This window comes from Mytilus trossulus, chromosome 7, assembly GCF_036588685.1.
Source record: "Mytilus trossulus isolate FHL-02 chromosome 7, PNRI_Mtr1.1.1.hap1, whole genome shotgun sequence".
Lineage (NCBI taxonomy): Eukaryota > Metazoa > Mollusca > Bivalvia > Mytilida > Mytilidae > Mytilus > Mytilus trossulus.
Window position 1 is genome coordinate 10184455 of NC_086379.1, and position 27464 is coordinate 10211918.

General features: G+C 31.7%; 1 protein-coding gene across 6 annotated transcripts in view; it reads left to right on the forward strand.

The window, feature by feature from the left end:
* The window catches only part of LOC134724614 (annexin A4-like), a 28435-nt gene extending 1690 nt beyond the window's left edge, over window positions 1–26745 (forward strand). For 2 of the 6 annotated variants that reach the window (XM_063587741.1, XM_063587743.1), the window contains exons 3-17: window positions 1433–1468; window positions 2159–2456; window positions 4773–4802; window positions 5820–5849; window positions 13139–13198; window positions 13517–13731; window positions 15019–15178; window positions 16676–16770; window positions 17200–17313; window positions 20543–20633; window positions 21316–21395; window positions 21599–21811; window positions 23301–23376; window positions 23759–23871; window positions 26419–26745. In XM_063587741.1, coding sequence (XP_063443811.1) covers window positions 1433–1468; window positions 2159–2456; window positions 4773–4802; window positions 5820–5849; window positions 13139–13198; window positions 13517–13731; window positions 15019–15178; window positions 16676–16770; window positions 17200–17313; window positions 20543–20633; window positions 21316–21395; window positions 21599–21811; window positions 23301–23376; window positions 23759–23871; window positions 26419–26541 — 1734 coding nt within the window. In that variant the 3' untranslated portion in view covers window positions 26542–26745. The remainder of the gene's footprint in view (window positions 1–1432; window positions 1469–2158; window positions 2457–4772; window positions 4803–5819; window positions 5850–13138; window positions 13199–13516; window positions 13732–15018; window positions 15179–16675; window positions 16771–17199; window positions 17314–20542; window positions 20634–21315; window positions 21396–21598; window positions 21812–23300; window positions 23377–23758; window positions 23872–26418) is intronic. The other 4 variants (XM_063587745.1, XM_063587746.1, XM_063587742.1 and 1 more) reach the window with 3 other exon arrangements.
* The last annotated feature ends 719 nt before the right edge of the window (window positions 26746–27464 follow it).

The window sequence follows — 27464 nt, forward strand, 5'->3', positions numbered from 1 at the left end:
AAAGTTGAAAAAGTCATGCTATACCATGTGTACAATGTATATGGTCATGTATTGATCGTATGCACTACAAAAAATGTAGTTTTTATACTATCCCAAAATTTTTTGGATTGTATAATGGTATGATGATTTCGTCATATGGGTCGTTGTCCCCGTAGTCTGCGTCGTCCGAAAACACATTGGTTTCCAGATAATAACTTTAGTTTAAGTGAATAGATCTTTATGAAATATTTTCAGAAGGTTCAATACCACAAGAGGAAGATTGGGATCGATTTTGGGGATAATGGTCCTAACCATTTCGGAATTAGGAGCCCAAAAGGGACACAAAACAAGCATTTTTTTAGTTTAAGGATTATAACTTGATTACAAATTAGTATTTCAATTGCTCTGAAATTATACTGCAATGTTTAAAACTACAAGTAGAAGGTTTGGAATCATTTTAGGGTTATGGGGCCAAAGGAATTAAGGGTCAAGAAGGGACCAAACAAGCATTTTTCTATTTTCCAGACAATAACTTGTGTTTAAATGTATTAATCTCTCTTAAATTGTACCAAAAATGTACCATATAACAAAGGGGAGGCTAGGATTAAGTGTTGGGTTAATTGCCCAAAATATGTAGGAAATAGGGGCTAAAAAAGGGCAAAAGAAAAGCATGTTTCTAGTTTCCAAACAATCATGACAATAACTTGTGTTTAAGTGTATGGATCTCTCTGGAATTGTTCTACAAGGTTCAATATATATTACAAAGGAAAGCATGGGATTGATAAGGGTTATTGCTTCAAGGGGTTTCAAAAAGTTGGAGGGGGTGATTTTGTTTACCATTTTTTTAAGGGATTCCTTTTTTAGCTCACCTGGCCCAAAAGGCCAAGTGAGCTTTTCTCATCACTTTGCGTCCGTCAGTCGTCGTCGTCGTCTGTTAACTTTTACAAAAATCTTCTCCTCTGAAGCTACTAGGCCAAATTATACCAAACCTAGCCACAATCATCATTGGAGTATCTAGTTTAAAACATGTGTCTGGTGACACGGCCAACCAACCAAGATGGCCCCAATGGCTAAAAATAGAACATAGGGGTCAAATGTAGATTTTGGCTTATAACTCTGAAACCGAAGCATTTAGAGCAAATCTGAAAGGGGTAAAATTGTTTATCTAGTCAATATTTATCTGCTCCAAAAATTTCAGATGAATTGGACAATGGGTTGTTGGGTTGCTGCCCCACAATATGGTAAATTTTAAAGAAATTTTGCTGTTTTTGGTTATTGTCTTGATAATAGAATAGATAGAGATAAACTGTAAAAAGCAATAATGTTCAGAAAAGTAAGATCTGCTAGTGTTTAGCCCCATTGTCATGATTGTTTTTTTTTTTATCATTGAAGTCATTATGTATTTATTTTATAACCATGCATGTACATGTAGAACATGCTTGACTATTTTTAGAACAAAATTAAAATTCATCATGGAGAATTGACTCCAGTAAGTATTGAAATTGCATGAAAAACATGTTTGATTATTATAAGCATTGTAAATTTCCTTTGTAATTTTCTTTGTTCTTATCAGATTTTCTTCTTATTTTTAAAGGTTGAAATGATCAATCATTATTACTCATGCAATGAATACAAACTCTTGTTGTAATCAAAAATATTTTCTTACTTACAATTCTTTAATCTTAAACATTGTTTTTTGTATTTACTTCTCACTTTCAATGTAAATTAAAAAAGTTCTATATATCAGATACATGTAAATGTATGTATGATCTGCAATGAATGCAACTAATGAATTCAGTGAAATGTAGAATCAATAAATAACAATAAAACAACGTTAAGGACATAATAATGTAAGAATAAGGAAATGGAAGAAAAAATATTAAGCAATGCGAAAAACAAAACTTTTAACACTTTGACAAGTAACTAATAAACATTTGTAAATTTTCTTTTTCATTAAGTTGAAAAGTAGACAGTGCTTTAATGTTTAATTCAAATGTTAGGAGTAAGCTAGAAAAATGAAATAGGTTAATTATTTGGTAATAAGAAATAGCTTACATATGGGATAACACATATCTGAAAGTATCTTGGAACTTTAAATTTGTTTTGGAAACATAGACAATAAGTTATCTGAAAGAACACCATTTTCATTTGTGACCAACAAGTTCTTTATCATTTTTAGCAAGGACATCATGGCAAAGGTTATCCTGCACAGCCTGGATACCCTGGTTATCCTACAGGAGCAGTTCCACCACCAGCACAGGGTTACCCAGGAGGTATGCCAGCTGGGGGCTATGCTCCACCTCCAGGAGGATTTGCTCAACCAGCTGGAGGCTATGCTCCATCAGCTGGAGGCTATGCTCAACCACCTGGAGGCTTTGCTCCACCACCTAGTGGTTACCCAGCAGGAGCAGCATATCCACAAGCTCCAAACCCTTCTTACCCAGCAGCTGGAGGCTATCCTCAGCAGGGCTTTCAACGTAAGTTTTAAATATATTTTGTTTCACCATTGATGAAACATTAATGAGACATGCATTTGTAGACATGCTTATTCAGCAGAGATGGCTGTGTCAACATAAATATTTTACATAATTTTTTTTTTATTTCAGAAGGTAGATGACCTTTATACTTCATGTTCAGTTGCATTGTGTTCTGAAGTGTCTCATCTGTCATGCATGTATATCAATTCATGATTCAGAATCACATAAAAGGAGTAGGTCCATTAAGACCCCTTTTTGGCCCCAAAATATAGCAGTTTTACAAAATTGAAAAAATTGAATAAATGTAAACTTTTAGTTATTTATTGGACAGTAGATTGCTTCTGCTACATAGATATGGGCTGTTTTTGACAATACAATGCACATATATAGCACCATAAAGTCGTGCTAAAAAGTAAAATCACAAAAATACCGAACTCAGAGGAAAATCAATTTTCGAAAGTCCATAATCACATGGCAAAATCAAAAAACAAAATGCATCCAAAACGAATGGACAAGAACTGTCATATTCCTGACTTGGTACAGGCATTTTCAAATGTAGAAAATGGTGGATAAACCTGGTTCTATAGCACTAACCCTCTCACTTTAATAACAGTCTCATCAAATTCCGCTACATTTACATGATGCGTTAAATAAACAGTCACAATTAATAAAATAGTCAAAATATGGGTACATCAGTCATCATCGTATAACAATTTAACAGGACACAAAAACATCTACTATATACGAACACATGGATTGATTTGAGTGTCTGACGTCAGAAAAATTATATACGTCACATAAATTTGTCGTTCAATGTGCATACAATAGTTCAAAAGTACCAGGATTATAAACAATTTTAAAATTTACATAGGCAATGAACGCATACAGGGTTAATAAATCAAAAGTATGTAAGAATAATTACAGAAATAGACCAAGATTCAAACTAGTCCAAAAGTTATACATAGAATTTATGAGAATCCAAAACTTTTTAGAGGGAACAATTTAACAGGACACAAAAACCTATCTACGAACACATGGATTGATTTGAGTGTCTGACGTCAGAAAAATTATATACGTCACATAAATTTGTCGTTCAATGTGCATACAAACAATTTAAAAATTTACATAGGCAATGTAAATTACTGAAATCTTCACAATTTTAGCATTTTGTTTAAATTTTAGACAGTTTTCGTGTAAAACGAAAGTTGCCACATTCGTGTTAATCATTAATATTTAAATGTGAGTTGTATTTTATGATAATCATAGAATATATAAAGGTTGAGGATGAACATGGATGCCGCCACTTTCATTATTGACAAAAAAAACATCGGAAAAGTTGCTTTTGGCATATTTGGTAGATGTTCATATTTCAGCTTGAATCAGATCGTTTTTAATGACTAAATCAGTTAAAATCTTTCACTTAAATCAATTGATTCAAATGAAATAGACACTTTTAAGTGTTTAAAAAGTGGTCAAAATCTTTCATCAGATGAACCTGAAATTTGAGGCCAAAATCGTTCCTTACCGGACCTTCTCCTTTTCACTTATGATTAATAGGATAACTATTGTTATATGGAGTTTTTGTAAGGATACATGTTCATCAGACTGAGTTCATGAGTTCTGTGACCATGAGTCATTGGTCAGTTATCAAGTTGTGGACTCAGTTTTCATGGTCAAATATATATTTTAGATACAGTTGTACTGTAAGCAATATGTTATCTTTAATTTAGTGTATAGAATAATTGTAAGGTGTACATGTACATATGGCTAGAGTCATATGACATTGGCATCATTTTCATGGTTCATTGGTTTATATTGTGATTTCATGGTTAGGATCTTTTCTCAGATACATTTTTTTATTAAAAAAAAATTGGAACATGTACTCTTTATTTAATGTATGGAATGTTCAACCTTCTTCAGGTTAATGATTTTGGTCAAGGTAGTATAAGTTCAATCAACTTCTCTATGAATGATCTTTCTACATTTTAATGGCAAGTTAGAGAGTTTTGACCCAAATTTCACAGTCCACTAAACATAGGAAATGATTGTGAGAGTGGGATGTATGTGTACATGTACTATTGACAAATTCATGTTTCTGTTTTAATTTTAAAAAGCTTTTGTAACTTGGTTTCATAAAGATCAGATACTCATAGAATAAATATCTGTCCCATTTCTAATGAATATATATTCAAACTTAACAGACTGAAAAAAATGAGATCAGTATACATTGTATTTAGCATGCATACTGTTGCCTCAATACATTTATGTATAAATATATAAGATTACTTATAATATAATGACACTTTTCAATTACAGCTCCACCACCAGCAGGTTATAATCCAGGAGGTAAGCTTATCTAAGTTTATCTTAGTTAATATTGTTTGGTGAAGAAAGGGACAGGTTTATGTGTGCCATGTGTGAAAATGCATGAAAATGAAAAAAATATTGAAACTGATCATGAAGGACAGATGGTTTCTTAAAATGTTGATGTGAGAAAACTTATTGTCAATATTTATATAGCATCAGGTTAGAAAAAAAAGACCCACCCCTGTATCATAGTATATTTTTTGTATCCCAGCAAATATAGTTTTATTTGGGGTAGGTAGGGTATTGAAGGAATACTGTGCCTTTCTATACATGTTCCTTGTGTAAGTACGACTCCTCCTAAATGGCTTGACAGATAGTTATGAAACATTTCAAAGTTGTAGAACCTTATATGAGAATGTGCATAAATCCTGTTCCAACATGCTGAAGGCTAGTAATCAAATTAATTAAACTTCAATGTTAATCTGAATGAATATTGAACATGTTGTAGGATGTGCATGAATAAAGGAAATAAAATCCTGCATTCATGCTTAAGGCAGATAATCCAACTTGCTTTAGATTTCAAAATTGCATTATGTGGTCTCTCGTAATCACACTAATGGTCCTAAAAGACACAAATGATAAAACTTTGCACATTTCAGAACACCACTATACTGCGAATGTGCATAACTGAATAAAATATCTGTTAATATGTTTGAGAGGCTTATAAGTCACTATGCCTCCTTCAAGACTGAAATGATTTTTGGCTTATTTTTTGTTGTTTGATAGAAATTTATAGTCATTTTTATTTTAGAGTCAACAATTTATATTAGGGTAGGGTGAACCATTTTTGTGACATCTAGTTCTTGGTTCATTTCATTTTTCTGTCACAAAATCGTCCTTAATAAGAGGAAAGTTTTAAGTGTTTTTATCTGATAAAATGGAATTGAGTTTATTCAATGATACATCAAATATTATCATAGGTAGATTTTATGATTCATCACTCTACCTTGTACCAAATTTATCAGTATTTTAAACCTCACTCCCTTTGTTTTATAGGACCTCCTGCTGCAGGTTATAATCCTGGAGGTCAGTAAATCTTGGTCAAAATAGTGGCTAGTGTACTTTTTATTTCATTTGTGGCATATTTGCATACATGATAATGAATTTGTCAAATAAATTTGGAATAAGATATTGAGGAAAGTACTGACCAGTTTCTTCAAAATTTTTGATAAATTTTATCATAGCTTTTTAAAGAAAGGTCACAGATAAAAAAGACATGTGTACATAAAATTTCCCCTCTTATCATTATCCTGATGCTTGTAAAACTATTTCCTGCTTTATACCCTTAGAAAATACCATACATTATTTAGCCTTTTGTCTTGGCAGATATTATTGTTACCCTACCCTTAACCATGTTAACAGAGGGCAAATTGTAAGAATGTTTGTACAATATCACTAGAAGTTTATATAGAATTTATTTAAAACACAATTCAAGTTTTTTAAAATCAAATCTCATGAAAGATGAACAATTTGAAGCACAATTTAATAGATATCAGCCATGTTTCTATGTTAATTCCTTCCTTATGTACTCATGCCTTATGTTTGGAAATACACTGTTTATACAGATTATAAGTTGGCATTGAAAAAAGACCCACAAAATTTTCTGTGCTTACCCGTAGCCTGGGAGGGTCTGAACCACCCCTTGAAAACAAATAAGCACTGTTAAAGACAACATTCGAATTATGACTGTTAAATCGAATTTGTAAGTCCAAATAACCCCCCTTGAAAATTCCTGGCTATGGGCCTGCTGTGATAAGAACATTTGAAGACAACAGTGTTGCCAGCTACAAAAAAATGTAGTTAAAATCCGTTAAATATAATTTAAATCGCTGCCATAACTGCTATGTTTAAAAATGCTTAGGAACATTTCTGTTTGGTCAATTTGTCATGCTTTAAAAGGTCAGTATTACATCAAATTTTTCTAGACTAAGAGAGATGCTTTTAATATATCCTTTTATTAACTTGGAAACATGACCAGACAGGAAGTCCTTTAAGATTGATTATAACATTCTAAATCAAACATTTTTACCAGATGAGGTATTGACGGGATATTGGTTGCAAATTTTTAATAAATGGGTCTTTAGAAAATTACAATTATTTAACACCTTGCTTGCAATGTTTAACTTCATTTTACAAAATTATGCCTCAGTTACTCTAATATATAATGGGTCACTTTTTTGCATGTGCATGTATTAGATAATCATTGCAGTTAGTTCATTTTAGCAGAGTTGCCTTTTGCATAATGTCAATGACATTTTTCATACACTATATTGGATTACAAATTATTATATATTTGTCTTAATGAGCAGATTGTATGAAAGTAATCGATAAAATCTGTAAAAGACAACAAAGAAATTAATCACAGTACCAGAACTTGTCATGTATTGGTATTTTTTTTTATTATAACTAGTTATAACTAGATAAGTGGAAAAAATCCTTTATCAGTAATAATATCAATTACTATAATTGGGTCTAATTAGTACTCAAATCATGCATATACTCATTCACATACCTTTTTGTTTGTTTAAACTACATTTAATTTGATAGTTGATTTAATTTAAGTTCATTTTTACATAAGGGAGGCAACTCTGTTCAAATTATAGACCTGAAAAAGGAAAATCTGTGTTTAGGGATCATCAGATTGAGATAAATAAATAAATAAAGGATAAAATATTCATATCAATGTGAATACACATATAGTCGTTTCAAAATATAATGAGATTGCAATTTATAATGTTTAAATTGATATTTCAAAACTTGATTATGATTTGATTAAAATGAAACTATTCAGTTTGAACTGTTTATATTTTCAGTTATCTTTATATAATGAAATGAACTAAATGTAAAAGATCTTTTTTTTAAATATTGAATACTGAAATACAGATTTAGTAATGCATTTTACTTAAAGACATGAAAACTTCATCTTTGAATTTTTACAAAATTATAATCCAGTAAAATGAATGATAACTCCTATTTCTTACTAGATGATCTCTGAAATCAGTTCTTTCTTTTTTTTTATTTACAGGCTTCCAAAGGCCACCTTACTGAAGTTCCTTAGAATAGTGCCTAATGCTAGTTATAATGTTTTAAATCTTGAATGGGAGAGGAAATAATAGCAAGATGGAAGAAATTATTATAAAGCATGCTTATAATTATGAAACATTGCAAATGAAAAAAATTGTTGAAGGAACATAGTCATGACTGTAGCAGCTTTTATTTGATTTTCTTGATTATTATAATTTATCACTAATTGTTTTATATATAATAAAATAAACAATAATTTAGTTGCATATCAAAATGCTACATATACAGTTTTGAATGTGACCAAAGTGATTTCTCTTTCATTTATGTTAAAAAAAGTTCAATTTTCCCCATTCGTGGATGTAGCACTGCATGTACTGGTTTAAATCAATAAAGTGTCTATGATAATAAACAGTGTGTATTCAAACCTTAGTTAACATGTTATTTTCATGCACACATTATTTATTCAAAGAAATGAAAAGAAGTGCACCAAATCGTAAGAGATTTTTTTCACCCTGATAATTTGAATATCCATATTATTCCCTAAATGGACATTTAATGATAGAATTTCTAAACCAGCATGAAGTCATGTCTGCCATCAGGCATCAAAGAACTTGATTTCCAAGTTTATTTTCCAATACACTGTTTCATTGTTTGTAGACCAACATAGAGATAATGTTACATCATAAGTTGAAATTCCTATTTTTAGGACTTTTTCTAACCAATCTGAATCATAATGTATTGGTGTACTCTTTTGAAAATATTACCCAGCATGCACTAGATTCTGAAATGGCCAAAAATAGTGTTCAAATTATTCTTGTAGTTACATATGTACTGCCAATTATTGTTGTCTATATTATATTATATATATTTATATAAATTGTGAAAACTTGGAATGTTTGTTGTAGATTTTCCTCATATTATTTTCTTACAATTTTCATTGATTTCTTTGTTGAAATATGGACTGAGGAATAATTGTTATATTGGATGTTATGGTTACTGGGTAAAGTTTATTTAGTTATGAAATGCAATTTATTAAATTTAATGATACTATGCAATTTTTTCAGTCACAATATTTATAAGTCTTATTTAAAATAAAACAGGATGTTCATCTTTATTGTGTCTTAAAAGTATTTTTTTTTGCAAAGAATGTCAAACTTTTTCTAGCAAACACAAAAGAGTTACAAAATATTCATTATATTTATATACAATTCATTATATTTATATACAATTTTAATTGATCAAATATAAATGTCTGTATTGAGGAAGTTATATCAATTTGAACTTGAACCTTGTTTTTTTTACCCAATTAATTCCACAATAATTGATATATGGAATTAATTGGGTAAAAAAAACTAGGTTCAAGTTCAGTAAGAGGGTTATTAATCCTGTAGAAAAATTCATCATCAAAATAATGATGCTAATGATGTTATCTTATTGTCTAACCTGTGACAAATCTACAGAATGCTGGACACAGGGACACAATACCAGTAACTGTAGAAAAATTCATCATCAAAGTAATGATGCTAATGATGTTATCTTATTGTCTAACCTGTGACAAATCTACAGAATGCTGGACACAGGGACACAATACCAGTAACAATGTTGTTAAATTCTATTTGTACAAAGCATTATATTCAAGTAGACAATCCATATCTTCTGGGTAGATTCTTTATGATCTGACAATAGTTTCTGTACTATTGTATCTAACTGTTATCTTTCACATAGTTTCCTGGTTCAACAACAGGACAAAACTAAAAACAAGGAATTTCTTAAATTCTTGAAATTGATAAGAAATGTAGGATGTAAGACACAATTAAATAGAGTATGTCTGACATGTATGGCTGAGGTTAATTTTATTTCCACAAATAAATCAGTATGAATTCACCCCCCCTTAGACATGCATACATTTTGTAAGTTTTCATCATTCATTTCTTATCTGGTAACATTTGTCTGACTCCATAGAATGAATTGCCTGACAAGGGCCCCATATCATACCTTTTCCATAAAATTAGGTTGGAATTAGCTTAAATTAGGCATATATATCATGGGAGAATTTCCTGAAGATAAAAGTCAGATACAAAAAACCATGAAAACAAAAGAACTCAAAGCATGTTTGCCCAGTATTAAAATGAGGAAATGTATGCTCTGCTTTAAAACTAATTTACAATAAATCAGTTTTGCCTTAACCCTCTGTTAATTCCCACACACAGATAAAAGCATTATAGAATATACTGTGTTTATGTGTTTCTTTCTAACAAATATCTTTTAATAGCAACATCATTTATCAGCTTAGTAGTGCATTTTCTAAAGTTTTGACAACAGAAGAAATTTGATTTTTTTTTAAATTGAGGGCTTACTTTTTTTTGGATTTAATTTAACCAATACACAGGTACCTAAATCATCATTCTACATTACAAAAATTTATCTTGGAGAGGATTTATTATAATTATGACTTTTTGTTAATCTTTAAATTATTTCTACAGTTACATTGAAAAAAATATATAGATTCTTTTTAACAAATAATTTAAAATACATACCAAGACAATCATGTGTATAACTATAAGAGGAGAAAAAATATCATAGCACAAAATTTGAATTATGTGCACCATTTACAAAATATGTTGGATTGCAAGAGTTGTTTTTAAGCTCAGGATTTCAGGATTCACCCCTTCGGGATCCTTGAATTCTTTTTTTTCAAATTTCAGGATCTGGGATTTAACTTTATTTAAATTCAGGACCTCAAGATTTCGTGTTTTTAAGCTCGGGATTTCGGGTTCAGGACCCCTCCTACCCCCCTCAACTATAGGTCACCACAGGTTTTCAACAATATAGGAACACCCATACAAAGCAAGCAATAAAATGCCTTGATATGACAAATTAAAACAATGCAACGAGAAAACTAGAGTCCTGATTTATATATGAAAATATAAATGGAAACCAAATAATGGTTCACAGCAACAAATGACAACCACTGTATTACAGGATTCTGAATAAAGAATGTTGTGTTGTTGAACATGCTCGCATCCCTCCCCTTATTTTGGACAGTCAATGACAGTGACGAAATAGCACAACATTAGAACAAATTTTAAACTTGGTTATATAGGGCTTAATTCATAAGTTTAATACAAAGCACAAAAATAAATCAAAAACACTAAAGGCAAAAACTACAGATCGGAGATTACCCGTCTTCCACCAGTAAAACTTGCTTAATTCAGTGGTTGTCGTTTGTTTATGTGTCACATATTTTTTTTTGTCAATTTTTTTTACACAAATAAGTCCGTTCTGTTCAAGTTTTTTCGTTTGAATTGTATGACATTGTCTTATCAGGGCCTTTTATAGCTGACTTTGCGGTATGGGCTTTGCTCATTGTTGAAGGTCGTACGGTGACCTATAGTTTTTAATGTTTGTGTCATTTTGGTCTTTTGTGGAAAGTTGTTTCATTGGCAATCATACCGCATCTTCTTTTTTTATATTAAGTGGTCAGAAGCATGACATTATTTTGAAAAACTGGTATTGTTTAATATATAAAGCAAAACATTATGTGTGAAAGACATCACAACATCCTACCAACACATTAATCAAAATACATATCTAGAGTTCACATACCTTATGACAGGCTTTACTTACCTGAAGTCTTAGATAAGCTTTGTATGAATCAACAGTAAACATCATTTAACACGGCGGGTGCCGCATGTGGAGCAGGATCTGCTTACCCTTCCGGAGCACCTGAGATCACCCCTAGTTTTTGGTGGGGTTCGTGTTGTTTATTCTTTAGTTTTCTATGTTGTGTCATGTGTACTATTGTTTTTCTGTTTGTCTTTTTCATTTTTAGCCATGTCGTTGTCAGTTTGTTTTAGATTTATGAGTTTGACTGTCCCTTTGGTATCTTTCGTCCCTCTTTTAATGGACACAAAACACCAATTCTCAAATGACTTGTGAAAACCAAAAACCAAAATCTTACAGACAACCTTACCATGGTGTTCTCATATCTCTATATTAATCTATTGACTAATATACTATTTTACTTGACTCTCATTCACACAGTTAAGGAGACTACTATTACTTTATATGCAAAGCATTTCATGATGAGATTTCTAATTCAAAACTACATTATATTGATATGTGTGAATAGCTCATTATCCAATATTTTTTTAAACAACAACAACAACAATACTTTATTTTAAGAGGGTGACACAGTTAGCTATATAACTAATCTTCCCTGAGGCCCTCATCATGAAAATGTCTATGAAGACATAATATACAAAATGTGGTGCCCTGAATAACCCGCTATTTTAAAGTGTGCACCATATTTTTATGTTATTTCGATTAGACCAAAAAAATAATAGTCATATTAAACCGAAGTAAACCATGAAAAACATTGATGACGTGACGGTCACATCATGACAAAACTATGGCTATGTGCTGATAAACAAAACAACTTCAGCCAATCAGAAGACGTGTTACATCCAAAATTAAATTATATATGTATAGATTTAAGAAAATATGGTATGAGTTCCAATGAAACAACTTTCTCTACGAATCACAATTTATAAAAGTATTAAAACTATTATAAGCCAAAGTACTGCTTCAACAAGGAACCTTGGCTTACACTGAACAGCAAGCTATTAAGGCCCCCCTCCCTTAAACCCCCAAATATGACTTGTGTAAAAACATTTAAATAGGAAAATCAATGGTATAATCTATATAAAAAGCAAGAAACAAGAAACTCTGAACATCAGGTTCCTAGCTGACTTAGGACAGGTGCAAAAAAATACAGCAGGATTAAAAAGGATTTAATAGGCGCCATGCAACCTTCACCCTTATCTGAAGCAATAGTGTAACATCACAACATAGAATGATGTGTATGATCTCAAGTTGAAATTTACTCATTAAATAAATCTAGTATAAAAGATTAAATTTAACTTAATTGTTTTGAAACAAAATTTGTTCACATTCTGGACATTCATAAAGAGAACCTTATCAGCTCTACAGAAGAACAAAATTATTACCATCACAACAGTTTGCAACTATCATTTGTTTATGTTACTAGCAATGAAAGTAGAAGTCATTTAGTTATTATGGTCATTAGATTGCTGGCTGATTGATATTATAGCCCACATCTGTTTTATTCCTATCAGGCATTTTGAGAAACACTTTGTGTTAATGCATTTTCAATCATAAATTTTCTTAAGAGAACAGAACATATTATAAAATAATTGAACATTTTCACATATTAAAAATATCTCTTTTTCTTTGGTTTAATGTGAAAGATTTATTTTTTTCATTTATAGAAGTTGCCTATGCAGGACAACCACCAAGTGTACAGCCATATGCTGGTCAACCTCCTGCAGGTATGCATGTATTTTCTGTCAGTTTTTACCTTCACATACGAACAGGAGTAATACCACGAAATCATAGTATGTCACATCCAGTTACATAGGGAAAAGAGTAGAAATAAAATGATTGGTCGTCTCACTTTCAATCATATCTCATCTCCTTATTTTTGCATTGCACCCATATATAATCAATGTTTGCTGTAAAGATTTAGAAATTGTACACACTTTATGTATTTAAATTCCACAAAGGACACTCTTTTCATAAGTTTGAAGGAGTATTTATAAGTATTTTACAATGACAACCACAGAATGTTTTGTTTACATTCATTTTAGGGGGTTTTGCTGCTCCACCTGCTGGTGGGGGAGGATATTCACAGCAGCCTGCTGGAGGGGCTGGATATGGAGCACCACAGCCAGGAGGTTTACCCTATGGTGCCCCAGGTGGAGCCCCACCACAAGCTCAGTCAGTACCATATGGGCAACCAGGTGGAGCTCCAGCTTATGGTGCTCCTGGTGCAGGACAACCTGCAAGTTATGTACAACCAGGAGTAAGTTTTTGTCTTGTCACTTGTTGGTAAAAAAAAAATGTCTTAATTTTAAAAAATGTCAAACTTCAGGATAAATATGTCATATGAAACATTTTGTAAATATTTAAATTATAAAAAATATTGATATTAAATTGATGTAGTTTTAAATAATCTTCATTATATTTTAAAACCATACACATTTTTTATTTATATGGATCTTGGCTGTATACCAGCTTTGATTATTTGTAATATCTTCAATTTTTCACTTATTCTTACAACATTTGTATAAACTTCAAGATTATAAAAAAACGTTTTTTTTCTAAAGTGAACATTGATTGGTTAAATATTTCTCAGTGTGTTTGAATTTGTTTGTTAGCCTTTTGGTCATGAATGTTTGTCTCTAATATTTAATTAACTGTGCATTTGTATTCAGATATCGCAGATCAAATTTATTCGTTCATTGTGTAATCATACGTTTTTTGATTGAGTTAAGTCTGCTAATTGATATTTTATCGTATGTTTTTATATGTTGTGATGTTATGCTATTGTTTCAGAAAAAGGGAGAAGGTTTGGGCCCATTAAAACGTTTAATCCCGCTGCAAATGTTTGCACCTGTCCTAAGTCAGGAATCTGATGTACAGTAGTTGTCGTTTGTTTATGTAATATATATGTGTTTCTCGTTTTCTCGTTTTGTTTATATATATTAGACCGTTGGTTTTCCCGTTTGAATGGTTTTACACTAGTAATTTTGGGGCCCTTTATAGCTTGTTGTTCGGTGTGAGCCAAGGCTCCGTGTTGAAGGCCGTACTTTAACCTATAAAGGTTTAATTTTTAAATTGTTATTTGGATGGAGAGTTGTCTCATTGGCACTCACACCACATCTTCCTATATCTATAGCAAAAGCATAAAAAGAACAAGATATTTTATGATTTACTGTTATATGTAATTGGGTTGTTGTCAATGCCCCATTTTTCTTACAAGTGCACCACAATCAATTTTATAATATTATGAGGTGATTGTTTAAAGAGGCTGCTCAATTAGATTTCTTGCTAAATGTAACTATTTTAGAGATGCTTTGGCGCTTTTTTTTATATTTATTAATTTGATCTTCAAAAAAAGCAGTTGCTATAAATGGAAAGAAAAATTGTGCTTTTTATTGCTTTTACCAAATTTTGCTTTTCTAATAATTCCAAACTTCTGATATACTACTTTATATCTATAGCACCTTTGATATTATCAAGAAAAATATAAAATTTTATTGAACCAATATAATTTAGATGTCTTATTATTGCACCATATATTTTACAGGCACCAGGTGGCCCTAATGTTGGCATGGCAACCACTGGAATGGCTAATCTAAATGTGCAGGCTAACATGGTAGAAAGGTCAAGGCCAACCATTGTACCTGCTAAACCTTTCAATGCTGAACAAGATGCACAGATACTAAGAAAAGCTATGAAGGGACTGGGTTGGTACATTCTAGAAGTTATTAGTTTTTAAAAATGTCTATTTTGTATAACATTTGAAAATGAAGAAAACAATTAAATTTGTTCTATGAGATGACAAAGAAGAATAAATTATTGCATGAAATATTGTGTAATTAATCTTGTTTGATTTAATGCCTTTCAGTGATTTATATATATAAAGATATAACCGTAATTCCCTGATTTTTCAAAATCACCAAAATAGATTTTATGAAGGAAAAAGTTCTTCTAACTATAATAAAATTCATAAAGGATTTCTTTGATTTTTATGCAGAACATGTGAAAATTTGAACAAAAATTCTATGAAGAGTTGATAAATATATTGTAATCTGCTATGCAAAGCAGTCTCACTTGTTTCTCTATATTAACCATGTTAATGCTCCATAAATGAAAAGAAACAAAATTATAAAAACTATAACATCTATCACTAAAACCCTTTGAAAGTACAACAAATAACATCTCTTTTTATACCCCCTCAAACTTTTTTTTAGGTTAGTATAATGCTATGATGTTGTAGTTGTCTATGTCGTCATCTGCATTGTCATAGGAAGACATATTTGGTTTCCAGACAATAACTTAAGTTTAAGTAAATGGATCTCTATGTAGTTTTATACAAGAAGGTTCAATTACAAGGAAGGTCGGGATCGATTTTTTGGGTAATGGTACCATCAGTTTAGGAATTAATAGGGATCAAAAAGGGGCCAAAATCAAACATTTTTGTAGCATCCAGTCAATGACTTGTGTGTAATTGTATGGATCTCTCTGACATTGTACCACAAAGTTCCATATCACAAATGAAAGTCTGGGATTGAGTTTAGGGTGTAATTGCATGAATGGAGGAAAGAAAGGGGCCAAAAATAAGCATTTTTCTAGTTCCCAGACAATAACTTGTGTTTAAGTGTTTGAATCTCTCTAAAATTGTACTATGTACAAGGTTCCATACTACAAAGGGAAGGCGTGCTTGAGTTTGGGGGTAAAAAAAGTTTGAGGTGGGAGGATTTTTTCCCCATATTTTTTTAAGGGCTTCGTATTTTTTTCTCTCAAATTTTCAAATTTGAATAGAATTTTAAGATCTTTGACCAAATTTATTTTGTGTCAGTAATCATGATAACCTATATTACCCTGGGTATGTCAAATTTGATCACAATCCAAATTCAGACAGTATCAATCTTGAATATTGTGTCCAAATTAAATTTTCACCAACTGTTTAGGATTTGACCTCTGCGGTCGTATCAGGCTGCACTCAGCAATTTAGAAATTTTAATTGATTGCTTTTGATCAGGAAATTGAATGACTAGAGAGATATTGATAGTGAATCATGTTGATTTAATTTTGGTAAAAATATTGTAAATAGAAAATCATGATTCAAATAAGAAGATTACTTTACATATTATGAAAGAGTTTCTCAGGTCACCAGTATTTATCTTTGTTTTATAGTTGTTTTTTCCCCAACTTAACAAAATTATGTATATTTGTTGTAGGCACTGACGAAAGAGCCATTGTAGATGTTATAAGTCGTAGATCTAACAAGCAAAGACAAGAAATACTGGTTATGTTCAAGACTTTGTTTGGAAAGGTACATAATTAAATCACTGTGTAATGTTTTATTGCCCTCAATTCTCAAACTTTGAAGCTTCCATTCAAAATCATTGTCTGTCTTTATTTGGAAACAACCATATGAAAAAAACTTAGCCTGGGAAGAAGGATTTATTTATTGTAATTTGCTTTGTTTTCAGTAACTATGAGTACTCTTAGATCAGTACCTTGTTTCTATATGTTAGTTGTTTTCTTGTGCTTTGATCCAATAAGGTTAGTCGGGCTGTTTCCAATTGATTTGTACAGTTTTTTTTATTATTTTGTATAGAAAAAAGGAGAAAAGAATGTTGTAAATGATAAATAATACTTAAAGTTTGATATTAACATTTTTATTATCAAATTAAATTAGTCACTTACCTGCTACATATTGTGTTATTTACATATTAATAAAAAAACCACTTACTTTCAGGATCTCATTCATGATTTGAAATCTGAGTTAAGTGGAGATTTGGAGGAGTTGATTCTTGCTATGTTTAAACCAACTACCTTCTATGATGCTTATTCTATTCACAAAGCTATGGAAGTAAGTAACTTTACATTTGTACTTTACCTTTAATAAAAATAAGTTTAATGTTTTTAAAGAGGGGGGACATGAAATTTTTCAGGAAGTCGGGATCGGATATTTTTTATCTCAGGATTTCTGGATCCAGGAATTCTTTTTTCGATTTCGGGATGTCAGGATTTCAATTTCTTTAAGTTCTGGACCTTGAGATTTCATGTTTTTAAGCCCAGGACTGCAGGATCAGGACCCATCTAAACTAATATTCCAACAGTTGCAAGCAAAGTTGACCATAGAAGAATTAGGCTATTACTTTGAGGTCCCCTTTGTTCATATATAGCTCCTAAAATGATTATGTATTTTGACAATTTTGGCTGATATGATCTGAGTATTCCTGATAGGTACATTGTAATTCCAAAAAAAGCATTTCTGATGCAAGAAATTGATAAAATGTTATAACATTCACTTACTATATGGTCAATTTACAATATTAGAGTTACAGTATAGCTTTTATTGATTAATAATTTTTTGATTATCAAATAAAGTTTTTGCCTACCAAGTATATTCTAGATTCTAACATGACGTCCTTCAAACGCTTTGAGTACACACCCGTGGTAAAATATGAATATATTGCATTCGCTGTTCCGATCGTACTCCCACGTCATATGTTTTTTTTATGAATGAAGTACCCGACGTCATAGAATGATGACGTTATGATTTGAGATCATTTAAGCATTTTACGGGAAAATACACGCTTTTGATACCAAAAATCATCACAACAAGTAAACGTAAACAAACGATGCTAAAATGTGGTATAAGCCCATTTTTTATAAACATAGACGACATATGATCACATATAAGTGAGTTATCATTAGAATTCATCCTAATCTATCTAAATATGTTTTGTGAATAGTTTTAGCATGTCACTTATTCTGTTTGCTCCGTTCTTTTACGCCAATCTAAAAGTGCGCTTCGATCCAAAAAAATTGCCGTATTTGTCCTATTAGAATCGAAATAATTCATGGGGGCTTGAATATATCTAGATTTTACCACGGGTTGTCCCTTTATGCCGATATTTTACCCCTCGCTATCGCTCAGGGTAAAATATTTGTCATAAAGGGCCAACCCGTGGTAAAATAACGATATATTCAAGCCCCCATGAATTATTTCTTAATTATAGAAATACACTCATTTAGTTATCCTAAATGTCAACATATTTTAGATATCCTTCAAAATTGTGAATATGACAATGAATGATAATACAGTCAAACTTGTCCTAGTGTCACCTCAAATCAACTGTTACATTTGTCTAACTGTTAAAAAACCCTAACCTTCTCTATCAGGGCCGTAACTACCTATGAGGCAGGGGAGGCAACTGCCTCCCCTAAATTTTCTACACCAAAACTTTTTTTTTAAGTAATAAAATGAAATATTGACAATATGTACACGAAGAACTTGAATTTATATTATAAACAACACAAGTTTACAGTTTTTAACAGTTTTATCATGATACGCCATATATCTGTCATTTCCCGGATTTTTGGATCGAAAGTGAACCGTTTCAGTATTTTTTTTAAATAATCCGTCTGTTATTCAGTTAGGCTGGTTCTCGACTGAATACTACACTTTGTTCATAGTTTGAGTGACTGTGTAGCGATAATACAAGCGGATTTCCAGTTTATTATTCAGTATTTGTACGAGAACACATATGAAACTTTGCTTTCGATAATTTTGAATAAAACTTAACTATTCACATTTATTTAGGGGCTCGATTAAGCAGAGGAAGTTCCCTTTGTATTGTGAATCTTTTATGACATCGGAAATTCGTTACCGGCTGAATCAGCTGTTGGGTCATTTTTTTAATAAAATTAACGGTACCAATTTTCTTGCACCAGATGCGCATTTCGACAATACATGTCTCTTCAGTGATGCTCGTGGCCAAAATATTTGAAATCCAAAGCTTTGGATCCTCAAGCTCTTCAACTTTTTACTTGTTTGGCTTTATAAATATTTTGATATGAGCGTCACTGATGAGTCTTAATATATTCAGACGAAACGAGCGTCTGGCGTACTAAATTATAATCCTGGTACCTTTGATAACTAATTATATAAAAGATGAAGAGCTATAATCCAAAAGGTTCAAAAAGTATAGCGAAATCCGTGAGAGGAATCAGAGCTTTGCATGAGGGAGATATATTCCTTTATTTATAATGATTTCTAATATTTTGTAACAGAAAACTTATATAACACAAAAAATCCGTATTTTCATGCCAGTACCGAAGTACTGGCTACTGGGCTGGTGATACCCTCGGGGACTTATAGTCCACCAGCAAAGGCATCGACCCAGTGGTAGTAATAAAATTAACGGTACCAATTTTCTTGCACCAGATGCGTCTCCCGATCGTACGAGAACATTATGGTCAATGCCTAAGTAGTTAAACACTCTTATTCGTTGTAGACTTTCTATACTAGTAAGTGAAATATTATTATACATTTGTAATAATAGTATTGAAAGTCCCTGTTTGTAGTTATATACATGTCTGTTCAGCTTTCAACAATATTGAAATTCAAGGTCCTCGATAAAAAAAAATATCTTGCGTTCTATGATCTTGCTTTATATGTTTTTTTAATTTACATGTACCACTTTGATTTCTAACAAACATATCTTTAAATACAGATAATAATTGTTTGCATAAAAATGCTTCCACAGCAATACTGATGTTTCTCAAAGTAAGGAAAACAAAGGAAAATGGGTCATTGTGAGCCATATTGAGAAAAAAATCCGCGTTTACAATTTATTTAATGTTAATAATTATAGGTCGAAGTACGGCCTTTAAGGCGGAGCCTTGGCTCAACCCGAACAGGAATCTCAGCTTGTTGTTGCATAAAAATTGCTTCAAGGTTCAAGCAATACTGATGTTTCTTAATGTAAGGAAATCGAAGGAAAACGGGTCATTTTAGCAACTTTACTGAGAGAAAAAAATCGGCGGGGGGCTGCGCCCCCCAAACCCCCCTCTTTATGGGGCCTCAATCGGCAGCCCCAAACCCCTGTCTCCCCTGAATTCGAACCCTAGTTACGGCCCTGTCTATATATCAGTTATACTAGAAGTTATTATTGCAACACTCAAGAAGTGGCATTATTTGCATAAATAAATCAAAATAATATATATTTTCAGTGTATTTTGTCTTCAAATAATGCTTTGACACCAATTTTACAAATGTATATTTTAATTTTGATTTTGTTTTTCAACAGGGTGTTGGAACAAAAGAATCTGTCCTGATTGAAATACTGTTAACAAGACCTAACACAGATATCAAAGAAATTGTTGTTTGTTACCAAAAAAGTAAGCAGCTTTTTAAGTGAAGAGGCAATATGTTGAGTGTTGACATGATAATTATAATAGTTTGTAGAGGATTTTGATTTGGAAGTTTCAGTTTGATAATTAATTTAAGCAAATCTATAACAATTTGAAACTGATGGATACGTACTACATGTTTAGTATGGGTTGTAAGTATAACAAGGAAATTGTGCTTTCTTGAAATTTGTTGTCTTGAAGTTTGTCATAAATTACAGACTTAGAACATGGGTGTTTTTAATATACTATGTAAATTTTACATGTTTAGTAATATAGATATTCCCAAATCAGGCCAAAACTTAATTTTCAATCAAAAATGAAAGATAAAATAATTCCATTTTTAGCAAATGATTTTATTAATTTGTTTTAGACTTAAAAACACAAAGAAAAAAAATATTCATCTTTAATCAAGAAAAATTCTCTGAAATCTAGTATTGCAGTCAATTTTAATAAGATGTTATTATTTGAGTCTAATGAATCTTGTTATTTACTGTATTTGATGTCCGCCTTATAACATACATGTATCAGCCATCTCACATTTTATTTCCAAACTGTAAAGACAGTTTTATTTACTTGTATCTATATATTCATATTTTGTGGTTGCTTAATGCATACATAATTAAGGTAGATATTCTGATTTTCAGTGACTTTCTAATTGTTTATTATATAGATTATGGTAGAAGTTTGGAGAAAGACATTATGGATGAAACCAGTGGTCATTTCAAACGTCTATTAGTGTCAGCTTGCCAGGTATTTAAACTAAATAAGGAGCTGAAGTGATCAGAATTTAAAGACAAATCTGTTGAAAAAAACCCACAAAATTACAATTTTGGAGAGTGAATGTTTTGGACGAAAGCTTTAAATTCAAAATACAAAGAGAAACTAACGATCAGGTGAAGGTCTTTTCTGAGAAAGCTGAACTCTTAATGTTAAGGTATGTTATTTATTCACAGGGAAATAGAACAGAATTAACCCCAGAACAGTTACAGAAGGCAGCTACACAGGGTGTTGAATCAGTAATTGATAGAAACCTTGCAAGAGAGGATGCTCAAAAACTATACCAAGCTGGTGCTAAAAAAATTGGAACAGATGAGTCTGCCTTCCTACAGGTTATGGCTGTCCGACATTACTATCAACTAAGAGCCACATTTGAGGAGTACCATAGGGTAGATATGTTTTTTATCTCTTATTTGTAACTGAAAACATTCATTGAAATCATGTTAAAATTCAAGGGCTCTTTTCACAAAAAATGGTATAACTAAAATTAATCATAAGTGTACTGAAATGTTTATACTTGTAAGATTTTTGTTAAATGAGTATTTCCTAGACATTTGCTTAGAATCTTTTAGATACAGTGCCATTTTGGTTGTTTTCAAACAGTACTACATTGTACTAGTGAAACACTGACAGTAGCAGTTGAATTCATACATTGTACATTGTACTAGTGAAACTCTGACAGTAGCACATGAATTCATACATTGTACTAGTGAAACACTGACAGTTGCGGTTGAATTCATACATTGTACTAGTGAAACACTGACAGTAGCAGTTGAATTCATACATTGTACTAGTGAAACAATTACAGTGGCAGTTGAACTCATACATTGTACTAGTGAAACACTGACAGTAGCAGTTGAATTCATACATTGTACTAGTGAAACACTGACAGTAGCAGTTGAATTCATACATTGTACTAGTGAAACACTGACAGTAGCAGTTGAATTTATACATTGTACTAGTGAAACACTACAGTAGCAGTTGAATTCATACATTGTACTAGTGAAACACTGACAGTGGTGGTTGAATTCATACATTGTACTAGTGAAACACTGACAGTGGTGGTTGAATTCATACATTGTACTAGTGAAACACTGACAGTAGCGGTTGAATTCATACATTGTACTAGTGAAACAATTACAGTGGTGGTTGAATTCATACATTGTACTAGTGAAACACTGACAGTAGCGGTTGAATTCATACATTGTACTAGTGAAACACTGACAGTGGTGGTTGAATTCATACATTGTACTAGTGAAACACTGACAGTAGCAGTTGAATTCATACATTGTACTAGTGAAGCACTGACAGTAGCAGTTGAATTCATACATTGTACTAGTGAATTTATACATTGTACTAGTGAAACACTGACAGTAGCAGTTGAATTCATACATTGTTCTAGTGAAACACTGACAGTGGTGGTTGAATTCATACATTGTACTAATGAAACACTGACAGTAGCAGTTGAATTCATACATTGTACTAGTGAAGCACTGACAGTAGCAGTTGAATTCATACATTGTACTAGTGAAACACTGACAGTAGCGGGTGATTTATACATTGTACTAGTGAAACACTGACAGTAGCAGTTGAATTCATACATTGTACTAGTGAAACACTGACAGTGGTGGTTGAATTCATACATTGTACTAGTGAAACACTGACAGTGGTGGTTGAATTCATACATTGTACTAGTGAAACACTGACAGTAGCAGTTGAATTCATACTAGTGAAACACTGACATTAGCAGTTGAATTCATTCAATCCAAAGATATCTTCCATCAATTTTGATAGAAGCAATCCAATGACATATAATGGGAGTTATAGCCATATTCTTACATAAACATTTGGATTAATATGCAAACATTTCTTTTACAGTTGGCTGGAAAAGATATCTTATCAGCAGTTAAAGGTGAAATGTCAGGTGATTTAGAGGACGGATTCAAAGCTTTAGGTATGTGATCAATTTATATGAGTACAATATGCATGTTATGAAAAATTCAACATTTTCATTAGACATGAATGAGGCAGCAATGAACAAAAAAAGATATAATGATCAATGTATGGTTGTTTAATTTGCAATCTTACCACATCTTCTTGTTTTCATATTCAATGATAGAAATATGAATTGATAATGGAAATGGGGAATATGTCAAAGAAACAATAACCTGACCAAAGAACAGATAACAAAAAGGTTTTTTTAACTTGTATTATGCATTTAATTTATTATTAATTTGTTAAAAAAATATATTTCATTATATTTCCAATATTTTCTTTTTATAATTGATGAAAACTATTTTGTCTCAATATATAGATTTATAATACTTATATTACAGTTACCTGTGCTAAGAATAGACCACAGTACTTCGCTGAGAGACTACACAAAGCAATGGCTGGATTTGGAACAAAAGATTCTACACTTATCAGAGTCATTGTTTCAAGATCTGAGGTAAACATTGAGAATTATTGCTATATGTTTAGTTTCCAGCTTTGAACTTCCCATAGTTTAAGTTGATGATCATTCCAATTGGAAATAAGGGTTGGAGTTGGCATGTCAGTAACTGCTAGACGTCCTTTGTTAATTTGCGTTATCATTGTCATTTTGCTTAGTTTCTTAATGCTGTTATATATTCTAACAGTGAGCTCTTACTTCTGTTAAAGTGAGTTTGATTGTGCATATTGCTGTATGTTTGTTTATTTTACATTGGTTAGGGGTTTAGGGGTAGTGTTGAGATCTCACATAAAATGTTTAAACCCACCACACTTTTTCTCCTGTCCAAAGTCAGGAACCACTGGTTATAGTGAGTCTTGTATGTTTTTTTTCATTTATGGTTCATTTATGTTTTTCCGAGTTTTGTGTGATGTCCATTTTCTATGAGCTAGTACACATTTTTGTAAAGGGGCCATCTGAAACCCATCTCCAGATGTCAGGTTTTATCAATGTGTTGAAGACCCATTGGTGGCCTTTGGCTGTTTTCTGCTTTTATGATGAATTATAATCTCCTTCACACATTCCTTGTTTTAACAGTTAGTTCTGATTGGTCTGGCGAGAATTCTATTAGCTTGAATGAATTATAAAATTTGAACAAGTCAGGAATTGGCAGTTTAGGAGAAGATTTATACTGTGGATTCATTTATTTTCGTGGGTACCAATTATTTTTTTAAGGATTGAGGAAAACATGCCTTTTTATGGATATTTGATTTTGTGGTTTTGTAATAGAAAGATTCAACCTTATAGAAAATTTGTTATTTTTTATTCTTTGAACTTTTGAATTCTTGTTTCACCTGTACCCACAATATCCACGAAAATTGGTATCCAAAGAATATTAGTGAATCCACAGTATACCGATGTTTCTGACAGTTAGGGTATTTGTAGTCCCAGATTACTCTGACGTCCAACGGCTGTTTTGCCAGACAAGCTGGGGCCATCAAAAAGTGGATATTTGCCCACCCAAAATAGATGCGCTGCTTCTGGTACCAACTGACGGTCTTGGAATTATATAAATCAGGCATCAATCTGTTCATTTTTAGCTCACCGGGCCAGAAGGGCCAAGTGAGCTTTTCCCATCACTTTGCGTCCGGCGTCCAGCGTCGTCGTCCTGCGTCCGTCATCATTAACTTTTACAAAAATCTTCTCCTCTGAAACTACTGAACCAATTCAAACCAAACTTCATCTGATTGATTCCTAGGGTATCTAGAATAAAGTTTGTGTTTTAATTCCCATTTCATAAAAAAACATGGCCGCCATGGCTAAAAATAGAACATAGGGGTAAAATGCAGTTTTTGGCTTATAACTCAAAACCCAAAGTATTTAGAGCAAATCTGACATGGGTAAAATTATTTATCAGGTCAAGATCTATCTGCCCTGAAATTTTCAGATGAATCAGACAACCCATTGTTGGGTTGCTGCCCCTAAATTGGTAATTTTAAGGAAATTTTACTGTTTTTGGTTATTATCTTGAATATTATTATAGATGGAGATAAACTGTTCACAGCATTAATGTTCAGCAAAGTAAGTCAACATGACCAAAATGGTCAGTTGACCCCTTTAGGAGTTATTGCCCTTTATAGTCAATTTTTAACCATTTTTCATATATCTTAGTAAACTTTTACAAAAATCTTCTCCTCTGAAATTGCTGGGCCAAATTTTACCAAACATAGCCAGAATCATTATTAGGCTATCTAGTTTAAAAATTGTGTTTTGTGAGCGGGCAAACCAACCAAGATGGCCGCAACGGCTTAAAAAAGAACATAGGGGTAAAATGCAGTTTTTGGCTTATAATTAAAAAAACCAAAGCATTTAGAGCAAATCTGACAGGGGTAAAATTGTTTATCTGGTCAACATCTATCTGCCCTGAAATTTTTAGATGAATCAGACAACTCGTTGTTAGGTTGCTGCCCCTAAATTGGTAATTTTAAAGAAGTTATTGTCCTTTATAATCAATTTTTAACAATTTTCATAAAATTTGTAAATTTTTCTAACATTTTCCACTGAAACTACATGGACAAGTTCATTATAGATAGAGATAATTGTAAGCAGCAAGAATGTTCAGTAAAGTAAGATGTACAAACCCATCACAATCACCTAAACACAATTTTGTCATGAACTGTCTGCTTCCTTTGTTTAATTCACATATACCAAGGTGAGCGACACAGGCTCTTTAGAGCCTCTATTTCATTTATCTTTTGATTTATGTAAGTTTCACCTACCTGCCAACCTTCATTTTTTCATATTTTAACAGAAATTAACAGCTATAGTTCACTGTATGGCCTGCAAGTAGCTCATACCACATAGTCAGCTATAAGCGACTCAAAATTACAAATGTGAAACAATTTAAATGAGAATTAAAATCTATTAAACATGTTTATTATAAGAACTTTAAAAAATATTATGCCATATTACAGTTTTTATTGAAATTTTATGGGTCACTGAACATGGAAATGCGAAACTCCAAGCTTTGGATGTTGCCTGATACACATATTTGTTGTTTTACAGATTGATTTACAAGACATTAAGGATGAGTACAGAAACAAGTACCAAAAATCTCTTCATGACGCTGTGAGTTCTGAGACAAGTGGGGATTACAAGAAACTACTTCTTGGTATTACTGGCCCTTAATCAGAACAAAAACATTGTTGTTTATTATACACCTATAACCATGTTGTTTTATTAACTTTTTACAAATGTTATATTATAATCTATAAGTAAAGCTTTTGTAACTTGGGAGCCAGAATTTATACATTTCAATTTTGTATTTCTTTTTTTTTTTTACTTAGAAGTAACTGTGATTTAGTAATTTTGTTCCTTTATATTTGATTAGATTCTGTCCTTGATTTTTTTAGCATGATAGTCAGTATGCATACACAATATCTTATATGTATAAGATTTTGTTAGAAAATTAGTATCATCATACCCGTAGCCAGGGGGGGTTCGGGGGGTTCGGACGAACCCCCCCACCTGAAAACAAATAAGCACTGTTAAAGTCGATGTTCTGTTCGAATTGTGACTGTTAAAGTCGAGTTTGTGAGTCAAACGAACCCCCCTTTGGAAATTCCTGGCTACGGGCCTGATCATTCTTAATTTGGCAGATAAAATGATATTTAAGGTTCTTAAATGCATGTTTTTACACTCAAGTTATATTTCTCAAATAAATACATCAGTAGTAAAATATTTGGTTAAAGTCACTTTTACAATAACATATATATATATATAGAGAGAGAGAGAGTAAGGCTTTACAGATTAAAAGAAATGATATATTGTTAAATGTCTGAATAATAACAAAATATAAATACATTTAAATAATGTCTGGAAATTTTTTCAGCTATTTCAATTTTTTTTTAAAATCCTGTAACATGTAATAGTGTTTTTGTATCTTTCAGTTTTTTTTATTAATTTACTTGAAAAGGGTTAAAAAAAAAAAGGAGTTTATAATTATAATTATAATTTAAATTTATAGACAATCAATTTGTTTTGCTATTCACAATTTACATTGGTTAATGATACATTTTCTTGCAAATTGAGCATATTAAAAAGGGAAAAAG